General features: G+C 47.8%; 4 protein-coding genes across 8 annotated transcripts in view; 2 read left to right on the top strand and 2 right to left on the bottom strand.

Annotated features, from left to right (window-relative positions):
* Positions 1-16,120, top strand: part of LOC144127831 (uncharacterized) — a 169,526-nt gene that overhangs the window by 17,376 nt on the left and 136,030 nt on the right. The window lies entirely within an intron of this gene.
* On the bottom strand, positions 5,052-8,334 carry LOC144127828 (uncharacterized). The gene is made up of 2 exons (XM_077660780.1): positions 7,700-8,334; positions 5,052-7,514 (listed from the first exon to the last, which is right to left on the bottom strand). The coding sequence occupies exons 1-2, from the start codon at positions 7,847-7,849 to the stop codon at positions 6,216-6,218; spliced, it is 1,449 nt and encodes a 482-aa protein (XP_077516906.1). The 5' UTR covers positions 7,850-8,334; the 3' UTR covers positions 5,052-6,215.
* LOC144127829 (uncharacterized) lies at positions 11,737-14,565 on the top strand. Its single transcript, XM_077660781.1, has 2 exons — positions 11,737-12,184; positions 12,757-14,565. The coding sequence occupies exons 1-2, from the start codon at positions 12,077-12,079 to the stop codon at positions 14,191-14,193; spliced, it is 1,545 nt and encodes a 514-aa protein (XP_077516907.1). The 5' UTR covers positions 11,737-12,076; the 3' UTR covers positions 14,194-14,565.
* On the bottom strand, positions 14,370-15,874 carry LOC144127830 (uncharacterized). Its single transcript, XM_077660782.1, has 2 exons — positions 15,600-15,874; positions 14,370-15,424 (listed from the first exon to the last, which is right to left on the bottom strand). The coding sequence occupies exon 2, from the start codon at positions 15,402-15,404 to the stop codon at positions 14,370-14,372; it is 1,035 nt and encodes a 344-aa protein (XP_077516908.1). The 5' UTR covers positions 15,405-15,424; positions 15,600-15,874.

Below are 16,120 nucleotides of genomic sequence, written 5' to 3'. Positions count from 1 at the left end.
CTGGTGACGTGGAAATCCCTCAAACGAGAGTTCCTCAAGACTTTTGCCAGCAAAATCCTAAAAGAAAGAGCGCAGCTGCTGCTGCAGTACCGCATCCAACAGCTAGGTGAGACGGTGACTTGTCACATGGGAGAAATGCGTTTTTTTCTGACGTACCGATGCTGAGATGAAAGAAGGGAAGAAGGTGGAGCTTTTTATGCGATGCGTTAAAGAGGCACTGTTCCCTGGGCTTATCCGCAATTCACCTTTGACCGTCGCCAAATTCACCAACGAAGCGACCATGATTGAGTATAAACCCTGGACGCACGAGCCCGCCATTACCCACGAACGCTCCAAGCTGCCTCATCATGATCACTAAACAGCACAGAAATCGGGGACAACCTGCTGGATGTGGTCGGCAACACTGTCCAAGAAGAGCTGCGTCGGCTGCTACCGTCTGCTAACCAGCCTCAAGTAGCGACCCTCGCGGAAATCGTCTGCGAAGAAGTCCAGCATGCGATTGGCTTCCCGTCATCGATGCCTCCAATGGAAACTTAAGCCACCTCTTCTAGCCACCATAGCGGCGGTGTGCAGTGCTCGACCCCGACGAGACCCCCTAGCGGCTTTGCGGTGTGAACCAGTCATTCCAGAACCAGTGTTAGCGGTAACGCGTTACTTTTTTCGATAACTTTGTAACGTACTCGTTACCGTTTCTGAACTGTAACGGGTAACATACTTACATTAACATTTTTCGGTAACGTGAGGTGTCACGTTACTAGCTACTTTTTGTTCCAGTTGCCCCCCCCCCCCCCCCCCCCACCTCTTTTTCAGAAAAAAAAGCGCCTAAAGTGATGTTGCAAATAAACAAAATGCACAGGTGCTCTCGATGACCCTTCTTGCATGCCAGAAAACACCTGACCTTGATGACGAGCCCAAGTGAAAAGAAAGAGACAAATACCCATAAAGCACGAAACACGTGCACGAACACGCATTCACACACTTGCCATCAGCTACCTTCCCAAACAACTCACACACACAACATTCTAAAGAGTCGAAGCATGCCGAGCATTTTGGAACTTCACATTTTTCACAATTACTGTAAATTTGTTGAGAATTCAGCTATGCTTTTTTTGTGAAGTTAGAATGAATGATGAAATGTCATTTTGTGTTTAATGTCACAGTCAGAAAATGGCTTCACCATGTGCCAGTTAGAATTAAGTCATCACATGTAACTCTATATGCTTTTTTAGGCCACTATAACATTGCTAAGCTTCTGCACATTTGAGCTAAGTATTCTCGTTAAATCTAGATTTCGGGTAAAATCGTTGTTTTGGTTAGAATTTTTATGGGAAATATGGGATTTATAAAATTGTTATCGTGTGTTCTTGCAGCGAAGACGCACTAATTAAAATTTGTTGGCATGAAGTAACGGAATAGTAACGTGCGGTACTTTTTTTGGTAACGGTAACATTTTTTTTGGTAGCTAACGTAGGGCGGTAACGGGTTCCTTTTTTTTTTCACCACAACGAGTAACGTATTTAGTTACTTTTTTTCGCTAGCGCCTACAACACTTTCCAGCACAAACCAGCCCATAGCCCCTGCCCGCCCAACTTACGAGCGACGCTCAAGTCCCAGGAAATTCGACGCCCGGAAGACTTTCGATAATCGCCCGCTGTGCTATCAATGCTGTGAAGCCAGACACGTTCTCCGTCACTGTCCGTACCGATGTATCGGTCTCCGTGGCGTTGCCATCGACGCGCCACGACCACGCTCCGGCCAACGCCCGCAATAAATCGACGACTATGCCTGCGTCAAGAGGAGTCTCTGCCAAACCGCCTTTCTCGCTCCCCGTCGCCTTCAGCCTCGCGCCGCCAAGCCATAGCTACAAAGCGGCAGTGCGAGGAAGGCCCTCCCAGCCCCCGGAGGGGAAGCTAAAGACAGCAGCCTCTGGAGGTGGGGTTGCTTGCCGACGAACCGACGAAGATCCTCCACCGACAACACATGTGCCCGCCGCATCGACTATACGATGACGCTGCACACGAGGGCCAGCTCTATGTATGCACGACCCAGCTTCAAAACGCCGTCGCTCAGAAGAATGAGAACTTCCCGCGTCATCCCGATTACAGCACCCGACAAAGCCGAGACTGAACTCCAAGGACAGCCTGCAATACCAGAACGCGAACTTCTGACCTTAGCCTTGAAATCTCAATCGACGGCCACATACCTACAGCTCTTGTTGACACGGGGACGGACTACTGTGTGATGAGTGGAAAATTCGCCACGCAGCTCAAGAAAGCGACTACCACTTGGGATGACCCACAAATCCGCACCGCGGGAGGCCACCTAGTTCTATACCGTGAGGACAATGTACCGCACGGGTAACGGTCAGCGGACAAGCATACCTACAACCTTCATAGTCTTTTAGCAATGTCCCCGAGACGCGATCTTAGGCATGGGCCTTTTTGGCTGAGCATCGAGCAATCATCGACCTTCAGTCCAAGGCCATTATGTTTTCGACAGAAGACGCCCTACCTTCGAAGTGTAAACCAAAGCATCACGTCGTCTCGAGGGTGCAGTTGAAGAATTGAGCACTCCACCTCAGTCAAGCGTCATTGTCTCGGTGGGTGCCAGGATAAGCAAGAACATTGAGGGTGTCACCGAAGGAAACATGCAGGTTCTTTTAGATCTAGGACTGGGCATCGCTGAGGGTCGCTCGTTTTCGAAATGGACAAGCCGAGGTGTTGGTGACAAATTTCAGCGAAGAATACCGACACCTGAGCAGAGGCGCGATGCTTGCTTTCTTAGACGAACTATACGACGTACGAGACGCCTTCGACTTCTCCGACCGATCCTCAGAAGATTCGCCTAACCAAGAGAACTCACCTACCTTCGACGCCTACCCAGCATTCCCCCGGAACAGAGAGGATAAAATACGGAAACTTTTACAAATTTACAGCGGGTGCTTCTCGTCGTCATCGAAAGTCCGACGAATGCCGTTGGCCAAACATCGCATTGTAGCGCGACGAACACGTCCGACCTCTTCGCCAAAGCGCCGTACCATGTATCGCCGCGAGAGCGCCAAGCCATCCGCGACCAAGTGGAAGAAATACTTTTCGATGACGTCATCCAGCCGGCGAAGATGCCCTTGGCATCACCGCGGTTGCTCTGGTGAGAGGAAAGGACGGTGCACTTGGGTTCTACGTTGATTACCGCCCCTTAACCAACATAACGAAGAAGAAGGACGTCTACCCCTCCCCTGCATCGACGACACACTGGACGGGCTGTCAAGTACTTCTCTACGACGGGCCTCAAGAGCGGCTCGGAAAATGGAGGTCGATGCAGAAATCGCGAGAAGCACGCATTCATCACTCCAAATGGGCCCTTTGAGTTCAAGGTGATGCCATTTGGTCTCTGTTCTGCACCAGCTACGTTTCAGCAATGGTTACAGTACTGACAGGTCTGAAGTGGCTGATTTGTCTAGTATGCTTAGATTACGTCGTTATCGCCGGCTCGAACATTGATGACCATGTGCACATTAAAGGCTGTGAACAGTGCTGGAAGCTATCAAGTCTACTGGGCTAACCTTGAAAACAGGGAAGCGCGTGCCACTTTGCCTATGAGGAACTGGTGTTTCTGAGCCACATCGTAAGCAAAGATGGAGTACGCCCAGACCCGCAGAAAACAGCTGCTGCCGCACAGTTTCCGCCGCCGGCCGACAAGAAAGCTGTGCGCAGGTTCGTCGGCTTAGGTGCCGTCATCGTTCTGAAAAGCGACGGACTGGAGAAAGTAATCGAATACGCTAGCCGTTCTTTGTCAAAGGCCGTCGCTAACTATTCGGTGACCGCGAAACAGTGCCTCGCCATTGCCTGGGTGATGTCGGAATTCCGCCCTGTACGTGTACAGACAACAATCCAAGGTGGTTAGCGATCACCACGCACTCTGGTGGCTTGTCAATTTGAAGGAGCTCTCCTGCCGCCTCGCTCGGTAGAGCCAACACCACCTAGACTTTTTAAGGCCTCTCCACGTTTGCGTGACGTCACCGCACTGCGACGGCCCAGTAGGTTCGGCTTCCGTGCTCGCACGCATTTCGCGCATTTCAAAGTGCTGATTATGTCTCTCGAAAAGAAAATTACTTTTTTTTTAAATCGTGTTTTGCTTGCCCACACCCTAACCGAATGTTTTTTTTGGTTCTTGTTTCTTTGAAAGTATAAGCAGTTACATTTTAGCAGACTTTTACTGACTTTATATCAAAGCGCACATGTGTGAAGATACGTTCATAATATTTTTTTTATTGAAAATGAACAACGCAGAGGACTTTCACAAGTGGTAGTTTATTTTCAGATGAGAAACACGATCAGTAGGAGTAGGAGGTAAGGAAACTGTTACAGCACTGAATCATAAAATGCAGTAAGTGAAGCCAACAACAGAAAAGCTGTAAACAGAAAGCAAACAAAAGAAAATATGCAGAATATATAATAATACAACGCAAAAACTGGTTTCGAAACTAAAAAAAACTAACAAAAACAGTCACAAGCACACAGAGTAGTCAATTCTTCAATGTCTTCAATTTTCTCTTTTTCTTTTGCAGCCTTTTCAACTATAAGTTGATCATTTTTTCTTTTACAACAGCGAAACTAAAAAAAAACTAACAAAAACAGTCACAAGCACACAGAGTAGTCAATTCTTCAATGTCTTCAATTTTCTCTCTTTTTCTTTTGCAGCCTTTTCAACTATAAGTTGATCAATTTTTCTTTTACAAACGTTATTTAGAAGCGTGTTTGCTGCTGCACTTAGAACATAGTGCATTACCAACTGTGAAGTGTGCCCATCCTCACACACATCAAAGTCAATGCCGTCGTTTAACACATCATGTGTGAGTGCCAAGAGAGCCTCCTTTTGATTTGGTAGTGCATGAAACTGTGTCGCATGCTGTTCGCTTCTCAGTTTGTCAAGAACTATCTCAGCAGTAAGAACAGTGTTTACTATGGCAGGCTGTGGAAACTTGAGACTACCACGAGTCATGGCCTTGACTAACTCCCCACCTTCTACTTCAATTTCATCTTCTAGCATTAAATTTTCTTTGCAAGTCATGCATGACAGCTTTTTGAATGCAGCGTGGGCACAATAGCCAGCAACGTAAGTGGTCGCTGGGAGATTTGGCACTCTGGGCGCTCCAGAATGTTCTGCAGACGAAGCTTTCGCTCCGACTCATAGACTTGTCTTATGGAAATGTGGTATTGCGCACCGGAGAGTTGGCGGTATTTGCCAAACCTCTCTTCCAAGCAATCAGTCTGAGCAATCAGTCACGCCAATATCTGGAGTCTCTGTTTATCCAGACAACAGATCAGACGCTCAACCGTAACATCGGCAATCTACCGCCCTCGTACGCTAGATGCCTGCGACGATTAGCACAACGTACTTAAGCTTTGTGTGCGAAATTTTTCCATCAGTGAACAAGACTTCCGTGTGGAAGTCGAAACGTCCTTCCATCTTGACAACACCTTTTGGTCGGCGCTTCATTATTTTCGCCAATGTATTCACCCGACCAGACGAGATTTCGTCGAACCTTAGATTTCATTTAATCAGTCTGAAGCTTTCCTAAAAGTACATACTCGAAGTTCATTTCATCTAGGCAATACTTAGTCACCTTTACCAAGGTGTCTGTCGTGAGTCGGAGCGCACTGTGAGTCTCTCTTGTAAGTATGCCTGTGTCAAATTTGAGAGACTGCCACAGATCTAGCCACTCCACTATACTTAACAGAAGCTGGATCTGTGGACTTGACGCTGATGTAATCGGTGACTGCAGCTCATCACGAAGTCGAGTACCCTTGTTGCATGTCTTTACATTTACAATGTTCCACCACTTTGTTATTGTTTCAAGGAACTGTGCAGTACCAGACACATGATCTAGCTCAAGTCTGGGCCCACATGCTTGCAGAGCTGCTGCCATAGACGGGCTGAAAATCCTTAGCGCAAGCTTGACATTCTGTCGCTCAATATTTGATGGGTTCAGATATTTAGACGAAAGTGTTGGTGCTGATTTAATCAGCTGACCCTGTTCTTTCGAGTGAAGTTCTCGAAGTGTTTTAAATGAAGCCGTAAGTATAGGTGGCTTTATATTAGGTCCTGTGGGGCTAGGAAAGAACATGCATGTTCCAGCATTTCGCTGATTGATCCAGTTATTCCTGACGCATTTTATTAAGTGTACAGGATCAATCAGAAAAAAGAGAGGACGTTTAGAGTCTGCAGGGTGTGGATACACACTGAAGTTTGCAGGGGGCCCCAAAAAGTGACATTGTTTTCCGGTTGATTGAGTTATTGTCAGCTATGACTGCGATTATACGCAACCCAACATGCTCTAGCTGAGTAATGATGCTATGCAGAATAGTGCGAAGCTGCTGTGCGTTGATGCGCTCTACTGGCAGTATGTGCACAACATTCTTCTGACGCGAAAGCAAGCTTTGCATCATAAAAACATGGGCTGTTTTTGCTGCATTAGGGCTATTTGTAGCCGCACCAACAATTACTCCTCCCTTATAATCAAAATACGGCTCCAGGTGAATTTCGTCCATCATGAGTACAATTTTTTCATGCTCCGTCATTGCTGCGACAAGCTTCTTTGCATACGATAGGAAAGAAGTGCCCTGCTGTTCAGCTGCCGGGCTTACGCTGTAGGAGTTACATATACGGCGTATTGTAGATTGGTGGGGTAATCTAAGGTTTCCGGAACTGTGAAGGAACCTATAAGCATGCGGGAAAACTGTAAATAAAATGCTTGAGAATACCAGCAACTCTGCAGAATACTGGGATGACCTGCTATGCTTGACAAGAAGAAGAGAAACTTGCTTTTTCAAAAAACTAACTGCATTGGGTTGTTCAACATCTGCCAGTTCACAATTTAAGGCATCTTCAAGCAGGGAAAGTGCCAACTTAAGCAAACCATCAATTTTTTCTTCATGCTTAGACAACAATTTTCCGTGGAACGACTCTACAGCATCCAGCAGACCTATCAAGCAACGGATATCATGTACTGTGTGAGGGATGGTATCTATGCCATCAATTGTAGTCAGCTGCACATTTCGGTAATGAACTTTCACCGTGAGGTTCTCTAAGACCGTGACTGACGACAAAACACGAGGGACGTCATCAACAGCAAGATTGAGAAAAAGGACGCAGGCAGGTCGAGAAATAACATTCCAAAAATCAGAAAGCTTGATTTGAGGAAGGCACTCCAGTAGAACTTGGAAAGTGTCAATCTTCTTCTTTGCTTCTTCCTCCTCGTGTGTCTGGAGTGACATGGCGATGGCATCTCGTAAAGAAGCTGCTTCAAGACGCATTCTCTTTTCAGTCGGTGCTTCTCGGGACGTAGTGGCGGGCGCAGAAAGGTACGCGGGACAGTTCGGGAATACACTGTGAATGGCGTCGGAGCTGAGACGAGCGACCTTCAATTTTGCCTCGACGACTTTGACCGTTTTTGAGTCCACATACTTGGAAGAAGTCCGAACGTCTGATTCTTTAAAGTGCCGCTCGCAGACCTGCAAAGCCCAGCGCAGATAAGGTTAGCATATTTAAGATGATTAATTCCATGGGTGCAATAGCAATTAGCGCAGTTAAATATTTCAAATTTAGAATATTTCCAGCTCGCCCACTAAGCCATGTTGTAGCGCATTATGTACACACAGCTACGTCGCGGAATAAGTATCACGCTTTTTCGACTTACCACTGAGCGCTTTCCGGGTTCGAAATCAGCACGTGGAATGGCTTTCAACCATTGCCTCCTGTCAGCATCAGCTGGGAAAGTGAAGACGCGCACAGTCTTTTCTCCATCGTAATTCCCGCGGCAGCCGGGAACACAACAGTGTCCTGGCATTTTAACAAATGGCTCAGGAACTGTCACACGCGCACAGCACTTTCACAGACGTTTCCCAGGATTGCACTTCGAGTATTCACAGCCCGCAAAGAAGCTTCAGCAAATGACACAGAAAGAAAGAACGGCGGAGGAACAGCATGTAACACACGACACGTGCAGCACATGTTCAAACACGACGGTAGTGATGTTTACAGCAATCGCGATGTCTCCTTTCAAATGATTGCTTTCAACAATTTACTAGAAAAACTGCACAAAGTAAGCTTTTAAAAAATTGAACAGTTTCCAGAAATGCGAACGAAGATTGTTACATTGAACCAGATATCTTTCATGTCTTTTAAAACGGTGAAATTCATTATCTTCAATTTGCTATACGCAAATACGCCTCGGAGTACTCCGCACTTCAACAATTTGAAACAGCGCGGGAGGAGAACGGCGGCAGCGGCCGCCAGGAGGTGCTGCCGCAGCGGTCGGCTAGCATTTCTGGATATTGGGGGAGCCTATGACAACGTTACTCAGGAGCATTTGTGGGACATACTGGGCACATTGGATGTGGAAAATGGAGTAATTAATCTTTTAAAAGATATATATATAGGTAACAGAGTGCTCATAAAATGGGAAAAAAATGTATCAGGGCCTGTAGAGATACAGCGGGGGCTTAGACAAGGATGTCCTCTGCCCCCTTTGTTGTTCATGTACCTGCAAAGGTTGGAGACCAAGCTAGAGGGGAGCGGACTAGGCTTCAACCTATCTTTTTCAAGCAAGGGGAATTGATTAAACAGACATTACCGGGACTAATATACGCGGACGATATAGTGATAATGGCTGACAACAAGGAAGACCTACAGAAGTTGTTAGACATATGCAGTACAGAGGGAGATAGATTAGGCTTCAAGTATAGTAAGGAAAAATCTGCAGTCATGATATTTAATGAAGAGGGCGGCGAGCATAGAATACAGGAGTTCGTGGTAAACGTAGTGAATGAGTACAAGTATCTTGGGGTGTGGGTAAATAACAGTGTTGAGTATCTGACAAAGCATGAAAAATATGTAATGAATAAAGCTAGTAGGAATGCAGCTGTCATGAAAAATAGGGCACTGTGGAATTACAATAGGTATGAGGTGGTAAGAGGGATCTGGAAAGGGGTGATGGTCCCTAGCCTGACCTTCGGTAATGCGGTCCTGTGTATGAGGCCAGATGTTCAAGCAAGGCTGGAAATTAGGCAACGGGGAGTAGGGAGGTTAGCTTTGGGAGCACATGGCAATACACCAAATCAGGGGGTACAGAATGATATGGGATGGGCGTCTTTCGAGAGCAGAGAGGCTAGCAGTAAGATAGCATTTGAGGAACGATTGAGAAAGATGGAGGAAAAGCGGTGGGCTAGGAAAGTTTTCAGATACCTGTATATAAAGAATGTCGACACGAAATGGAGAAAGCGAACTAGAAAATTGGCAAGCAAATATCTGGACAGCAGTAAGGGGGCAAATCAGCAATTATCGGTTAAGAAAAAGGATAAAGGAACAGAGAGAGCTTTGTGGAAAACAGGGATGCTGACGAAATCGGCACTGGAAACATACCGGACCTTTAAACAGGAAATTGTCAAAGAAAATATCTATGATAATTGTAGGGGAAGTTCTTTGTTGTTTGAGGCCAGGACTGGAGTTTTGCGGACTAAGACGTATAGAGTCAGGTACCAGGGGATAGACACTTTGTGCATTGCGTGCGGAGAGGAGGAGGAAACGGCTGAACACTTGATACTTTTCTGTAAAGGGCTTCACCCTACAGTGGAAGGCAGCGGGGCTGACTTACCCAAGGCATTGGGGTTTAGGGATAGTGAAGGGAAAGTGGATTTTAAGAGGTTAGAAGTAACCAAGCGAAGGTTATCTGATTGGTGGCTAAAAGCAAGACAGGAGTAAAATTTCACAAGACATGGCTAGGTGGCTTGAGCCACCGCCCGATGTAAAGGGTTCAGCCGTATCCATCCATCCATCCGGTGGCTGCTCCCGCGTCGTAGTGCGGTGACGTCACCCGTCGGAGGTGAAATCGTGAAGAGGCCTTAAAGCCTGGACTCCATGTACGCGAAAACTCACGCGAACGCGAAGGCGGCGGCGACGGCTGGCGTTCGCTCTCTCGCTTGTGGGCAACCTCCATGCAAGCGAAGGCGGCAGGCGACGCGAACCCGCGACGTGCGCAGCGGATTCCCTGCTTTGCGCACTCAAGCTTAGAAACACGCCCGTAACCTGTTCTCTCTCTTAAAATTTTGTGAGTGTGCCTCATAGTCAGGGCCAAAGGAATATTTCCTCTACGGCAGCGGTGTAGCGGCAGTGGAGATAGCCAAAGGCGTGCTTGCGGAGACGAAGTCACATCACGGGTTCACGGGGGAGGTGTGCTTTCGTTCGGTGCCTGTGCACTCCGGCTTAGTAAAAACACTCCCATAAACTGTCACCGCAACCTGATTGTAAGTGAGCAAACTATAATTTACCACTGAGAATGCGCGCCGCGAGTGTTTCTGCACAGTTGGAGCGCAGCGGCACGGTGGATCGAGCGCCGGTACCCGCGGCTCGACACTCATCTCTCCCTGCAGTACGCCCGCTCCAAATGCTGTTAGCCCTCCGCACCCAACAAGTAGATTGTTTTAATTATTTAAATCGTGTGGGTCTGCCTCTCAGCTACAAAACCAAATATTTTCTCGACGGTGGCGATGACCAAGACGACGGGCTGGTTTCGTGAGATGGGCCCGTGAGAAACCGTGGACAAACCGGAAACGGCTTTGGGGGGCTCTGATTGGCCAGTCGCGTGGGGGACTTCCGGGCGACGAGCGAAATTTTCTGTGGGTACAGATCCGAGCGACACGGCAAGCGACACATGCATTTTGCTTCGCGCGACGGCGTCGCTAGTTGGGCTAGTTGGTGCTGGAAGGCAAGGCTTCTTCATTCGCAGGAGCGTTCAAGCGCGGTTTGTCTTCCTCTCTGCAAAACGGCATGTTCGGGAAAAACTTCGCCTCTAACAAGTCCTCCTCGTCGTTGCGAACAGCTTATGAGAAGAAATTGTGACGGCTTCGTACGACGAACCAACAGCTGGTCACTCCGGGTTTGCCCGCACCCTGCGTCGCATTCAAGATATACAGTATTGTGCGTTTTTATCTCTGACACTTTCAAAAATTTCCCCGCCTCAACCGCTGACTCGTTTGCGGTGAAACTGCACACAGAGCTTGCGTATTATGGTAACTTTTGTATCGTAGTAAGTTTGACAATGGTACTTACTTATGTCAGGCGCACATGATGCGAAAACGTAAGCGTCTACGAGAGATCGACGAGCCAAAACCCGCAGACGACGCTTTTTCTGAGAACCGGCAGTGGCGCCATTTGTTTTGGGCAGTGGAAACCGTCACGACAAGGCCGCCGAGGCGAGCATTGCAAACAATATTCTTTAAAAGGTAAAGCCTCGTTAAATCATTTGTTCTGATATTTTCCGCTTAATTAGTCGAAAATGTTGTAAGCGCATCAGTAGAAGCAGACGAAACGACAGGAACGGCATATTCAAACGGCCCGCGCTCCTTGCAACGCTCTCCTCGACGGCCTTGTCGCGACGCTTTGCGCTACCGCAAACAGATGGCGCCACTGCCGCCCTTCAGCGAAAAAGCGTCGTCTGCGGGTTTTGGTTGCCGATCTCTACGTAGACGATTATGTTTTCGCATCATGCACGGCTCAACTAAGTAAGTACCGTTGTCAAACTTCCTACGATACAAAAGTTACCATAATACGCAAGCTCTGTGTGCAGTTTCAGCGCAAACGAGCCAGCGGTTGAGGCGGGGAAATTTTTGAAAGTGTCAGTGATAAAAACGCACAATACTGTTGCACGTGACGTCACATCCGCCTGCTCGTTGACCCGGCGACCATGCTTGTGACCCAGTCGCTCAGTCTTCGTTCAGTGCTGTGCTGCCGCGGATGCTTTCAAATTCGTGGCACCGGCACCGTTCACAGCTCTTCTTCATCCGATTTGTGCCTGCTATGGCGCCGCATGAACCTTTAAACGCGGGTTATTACTCTGAACTCATCGGCAGTATTCGCCTTCGTTACGAAGACAAGTTGAAACTGTGCGATGATATCGATCCATACACGCTGCGGCCCGGAGTGGACACAAGTGCCGATGTGAGTGGCTTCCCCGAGATTTCGCACGGAGACATCGTCACGTATCTTGTGTTTTCCGCGAACTTTGTGACTGGAAAACATGAAAGCGTACAAAGCTTTGGAGTCCCACAATTATTTTACAAGCGGCTGCGTGAAGCACCTTTCTGCCAAGGAATTCCAGGACGGCAAAGTTGTCCTGCTCGGCGAGGTAAGCATTACGAATCCATTTGATGTTTGCGAACCTTGTTAATCTGTATGAGCAAAGCTGTGACGAATGGTCCGTACGCCGTTTGCGCTAAGCGCTCTGTGCGGCGCATCTGAAGCGCGACATTCGGTTATGTATGTACGCGAGCACGTGAAGTGCCCGCAAAGCGTGAAAGGAGGCGGAAAAACCTTATCGGTTCCAAAAAACAAACAGAAAAACGGAACTTCAGGTCAAATCTAGGTGATCAGGATACTTTGCTTCGTGATGACCTCGGTGGCTCGCTCGAGGACCCGGCGTTGAACAGCCAAGTCCGAGCTGGGCAGCGCAGTCTCCCACAGATTAAAAGAACCGAGTTGCAGCTCCCATTATGTGCCTTTGTTTTTATTTTACAGTCTGAATGGCATTGCAAATGAGCAGGTTCAGACAGACAAGTTCGTGCACCGCAACTCTGAAAAAAAAAAACGGCTCAAATGTTTTGTTCTAAGACAACATCCCTAGGCAAAGTGCAACTGAACCGCAGCAATTTTGAAACGATAGGTCAGTAAAGCCGACGTTTTTTCTCGTTGTCTTCGCAGGTGAACCACTCACAGAGGCTGGGGCACAAACCTCTCCAAGTGTGGATTTTGTGCAAGAAGGATGGCGCTGTGATCACTGCGCACTGCACATGTATGGCTGGAGCAGGGGAAGCATGCTCCCATGTTGGAGCCTGTTTGTTTGCAGTTGAGACCGGCATCAAAATGATGAAGTCAAGAAGTTGCACCCAGAAGGATAATATGTGGCTGCCCGCTTATGTCGAAAAAGTACAATATAAGCGACTCAAGGACATAAACTTCACATCATCTAAAGGGAAAAAGCGGCGGCTTGATAGCAATTCCTTTGAGGCAGGTCCAGTCAAGGAGCGGGCTCATGTCCCGCCACTTTCAGAGCAGGAGCGTACCAAGCTTTACGGCTCAATTCAGGATGCCGGCATTGTTCTTTCAATTTTTTCAGTCCTCCCCGGATATGATGGACACTTTCAAAATCCTGTACCAATGCATGATGCCCGTTTGAGAAACCTCTACTCCGAAGAAATGTTGGCGCATGATTTGGATGTTTTGGTTAAGAAAGCCAATGATGTCATGCCATCAATAATTATAAGTGAAGAGATCGTAAAGGCCGTTGAAGCTTTGACAGGGCAACAGAGCAGCTCGTCTAATTGGTTTTTGTACCGAGCGGGCAGGGTGACTGCTTCTGTAATGAAAAGGGTGTGCCACACAAGCATTGATAACCCTAGCATATCACTGCTAAAACTGATATGCTATCCTGAAAAGCAGTCGCTGAAGACACCTGCCATCACATGGGGAGTGAAAAATGAGCCCCGTGCCTTCAGGGCATACCAAACCAGTGAAGCCGAGAAGCACGACATGTTCAAGTGCTCCAAGTCGGGGCTGCACCTGAGTACAAGATATCCGTTTGTTGGAGCAACACCAGACGGTCTTGTTTGTTGTGCATGCTGTGGGAAGGGTGTTGTTGAACTTAAGTGCCCATTTTCGCTCAGGGAAGTGGACGTTACAGAGATGGCTACTGCAGGTTCCTGCCTGGAAACTGTCAATGGTGTAGTCCAGCTACGGCGACAACACGGATATTTCTACCAAGTGCAGACACAAATGGCTGTATGTGATGTTCAGTGGTGCGACTTCGTGGTGTGGACACCTAATTTGTTGCACGTGGAGAGAATACAGAAAGACAGGCACTTTTGTGAGGAAATTCTGGCTGCTGGAAGAAAATTCTTCATTCATGCAATCCTGCCCGAGCTTTTCAGCACCTACTTCACCAGGCAGCATGCTGGTCCAGTGGTAGACTCTCCCAGTGATGTCTACTGTTTTTGCCGTGGACCAGAAACTGGAAAGATGGTTGCTTGCGACAACGCATCCTGCCACTACAAATGGTTCCACTTTTCATGCGTGGCACTCAAGCGAGCACCAAAAACTACACTGTGGTTTTGTCCAGAGTGCAAAGGACCCAAAGGCTAAGCAACCTGTAACACAACTTGGACAGCTGCCTCATGTTTCAACCTTGGAAGTGCGTCTTGAGGCTGGAACACACGTGGCCCATACGGGACACGCTGAAATCTGGCGTTGAGAAATGACAATGCCGACAGCAGATTCTGAGTTTGCTGTATTCAGACATGCAGGAGCAGGACTCACAATCACTCATCCACTGAGGCTGAAGCCTGCTGTCCAGTGGCGTCCTTTGGTGCAGCAACAATTGATGCACACAAGTTAGATAGCACACAACACACAGCTACAATTTTGTCGAGTGGTGCGACTTCATCTCCTGGCCGGCACACAACGTAATCGATTGGCACGACAGACTTCAGAAAAATAAAATTATTCCTAATGAGTCCAATTACTCTTTCCTCGTGTATTCGCACGTTTGCGAGCTTTCTTGTGCTCTGCACATCTGCTGAAAGTTGTTTCTTTCCCCTGGTAAACGCTGGCACGTGAAGCTTTGCACAGTAGAAACCAACGCTTTCGCTGATGTTAAAACCCCTGTCTGCGAGTACAACGTTTCCAGGCACCAAGTTGTCCAAAAACCCACAGTGTTCGGTGATATGTTTGTCACTTGCCCTGCCTCCCCAACCTTCGGATATATATGTAACATCTTGTGGAGCAATCCCAATCAGGATCTTGGCTGTATTGCTACCTTTATACTGGGACCATGTTTCACATCTTGGAAGATACGATGATGGCCTTTCTATCTTGATTTCGAAGCAATCGATGATGACTGCTACATTCGCACCAAACGAGTCGTAGAATGCCTGTGGCATTGTCTTTTGCAAAGCATCTCGTGTGGGCCAGATTATTTCATCTTTAAGTCTGCAATACGCCACGTGCAGCCACTTGTCGAAAATGCGCGATACTGTAGCCTCTGAAATATTGAACCGAAATGCAAGGTCAGCGTTTTGCAGATTTAGTTTTAGCTTCATCATGAACAGAACGAATTCTTGAAATTTTGTGAGCTTATTGTTGACATTGTGTGAAATGAAGCTTGCTAGTGCTTCGAACACAGCAAATAAAACAGCAAAGTTTGGCATCCCAGTGTACAGTCGCACCTTTGCTTCACAACTTTTCAGTGAGTCTTCAGTCACCTCGAGCTGCTCTTTCTCTTTCTGCAATGTGTACAGATGTTCATTCAGCACTACAGAATGCTGCTCCAGTGCCTGTATGTCTTGCATGGTCATGTCGGTTTGAACAGCGATTCCTGTATAAAAAAAAAGTTTATAAGCTCGTAAAGTAGAGTGGCAGCCAGCGAAACTGCATGCTGGCTAGGCATCACAAGCACTAGGTAAGCGGACCGACGCACCAAAGGCCTTGGAATGCATCGTAAGCAAAAACAAATGACCATGCATTACTATGAAAAAAAAATGCCTACTGACCTGTCTCATTTTCATCGGCGCTGACTTCCTCGGCTTGCGGTGGCTGTGGGGAATCTGGACAGGCACGCGGCGACGCCTTCGATGCCACTGCTGTCGCTTCAACATCGGCCCGTCGCTTGTGAGCGAGTCTTTTTGCTCTGCGATCGTGCCGCGCGGAATCAGCATGCCTGGTCCCGTGGCCGAGACTGAGAGACGGGGCCCAGTCTGGATTTGTCTCGTCGAACAGGTTGGACGGTTCTCCTGCGGACGCAAAGCTGTTTTCAAAGCGTTCCACGTAGTCGTGTTGGCTTTTTTTCTATAAAACGGAGATACATACAGTGGGCTCACCTTTTATAAAATGCACACCGCAGACGCGCACATTGGGGCTTTCGTGGTTGAAACTAGCACGTTTTATGCGTGCTAACCACAAGCTGCGGCGCTTCGCACTCAGAGTCCTGGTTCGCTCGCACTGGTTTTCGATCACTTTCGGCAGAGAAAAACCTCGCGCTAGTTGGCCTTTTCTTTCTCCCTGTAACGTCGCT

This window comes from Amblyomma americanum, chromosome 4 (genome assembly GCF_052857255.1).
Source record: "Amblyomma americanum isolate KBUSLIRL-KWMA chromosome 4, ASM5285725v1, whole genome shotgun sequence".
NCBI classification, from domain to species: domain Eukaryota; kingdom Metazoa; phylum Arthropoda; class Arachnida; order Ixodida; family Ixodidae; genus Amblyomma; species Amblyomma americanum.
The sequence above is the reverse complement of the archived record's forward strand: the minus strand, read 5'-3'. Positions and strand labels throughout refer to the sequence as shown.

Excerpts from the sequence above, each read along its gene's own strand:
- LOC144127830 (XM_077660782.1), bottom strand. The coding sequence starts at position 15,404 with ATGACCATGCAAGACATACAGGCACTGGAGCAGCATTCTGTAGTGCTG.
- LOC144127828 (XM_077660780.1), bottom strand. The coding sequence starts at position 7,849 with ATGCCAGGACACTGTTGTGTTCCCGGCTGCCGCGGGAATTACGATGGA. Across the intron at positions 7,515-7,699 it reads AACCCGGAAAGCGCTCAGTG|GTCTGCGAGCGGCACTTTAA; the intron begins GTAAGTCGAAAA and ends TGGGCTTTGCAG.
- LOC144127829 (XM_077660781.1), top strand. The coding sequence starts at position 12,077 with ATGAAAGCGTACAAAGCTTTGGAGTCCCACAATTATTTTACAAGCGGC. Across the intron at positions 12,185-12,756 it reads AAGTTGTCCTGCTCGGCGAG|GTGAACCACTCACAGAGGCT; the intron begins GTAAGCATTACG and ends TTGTCTTCGCAG.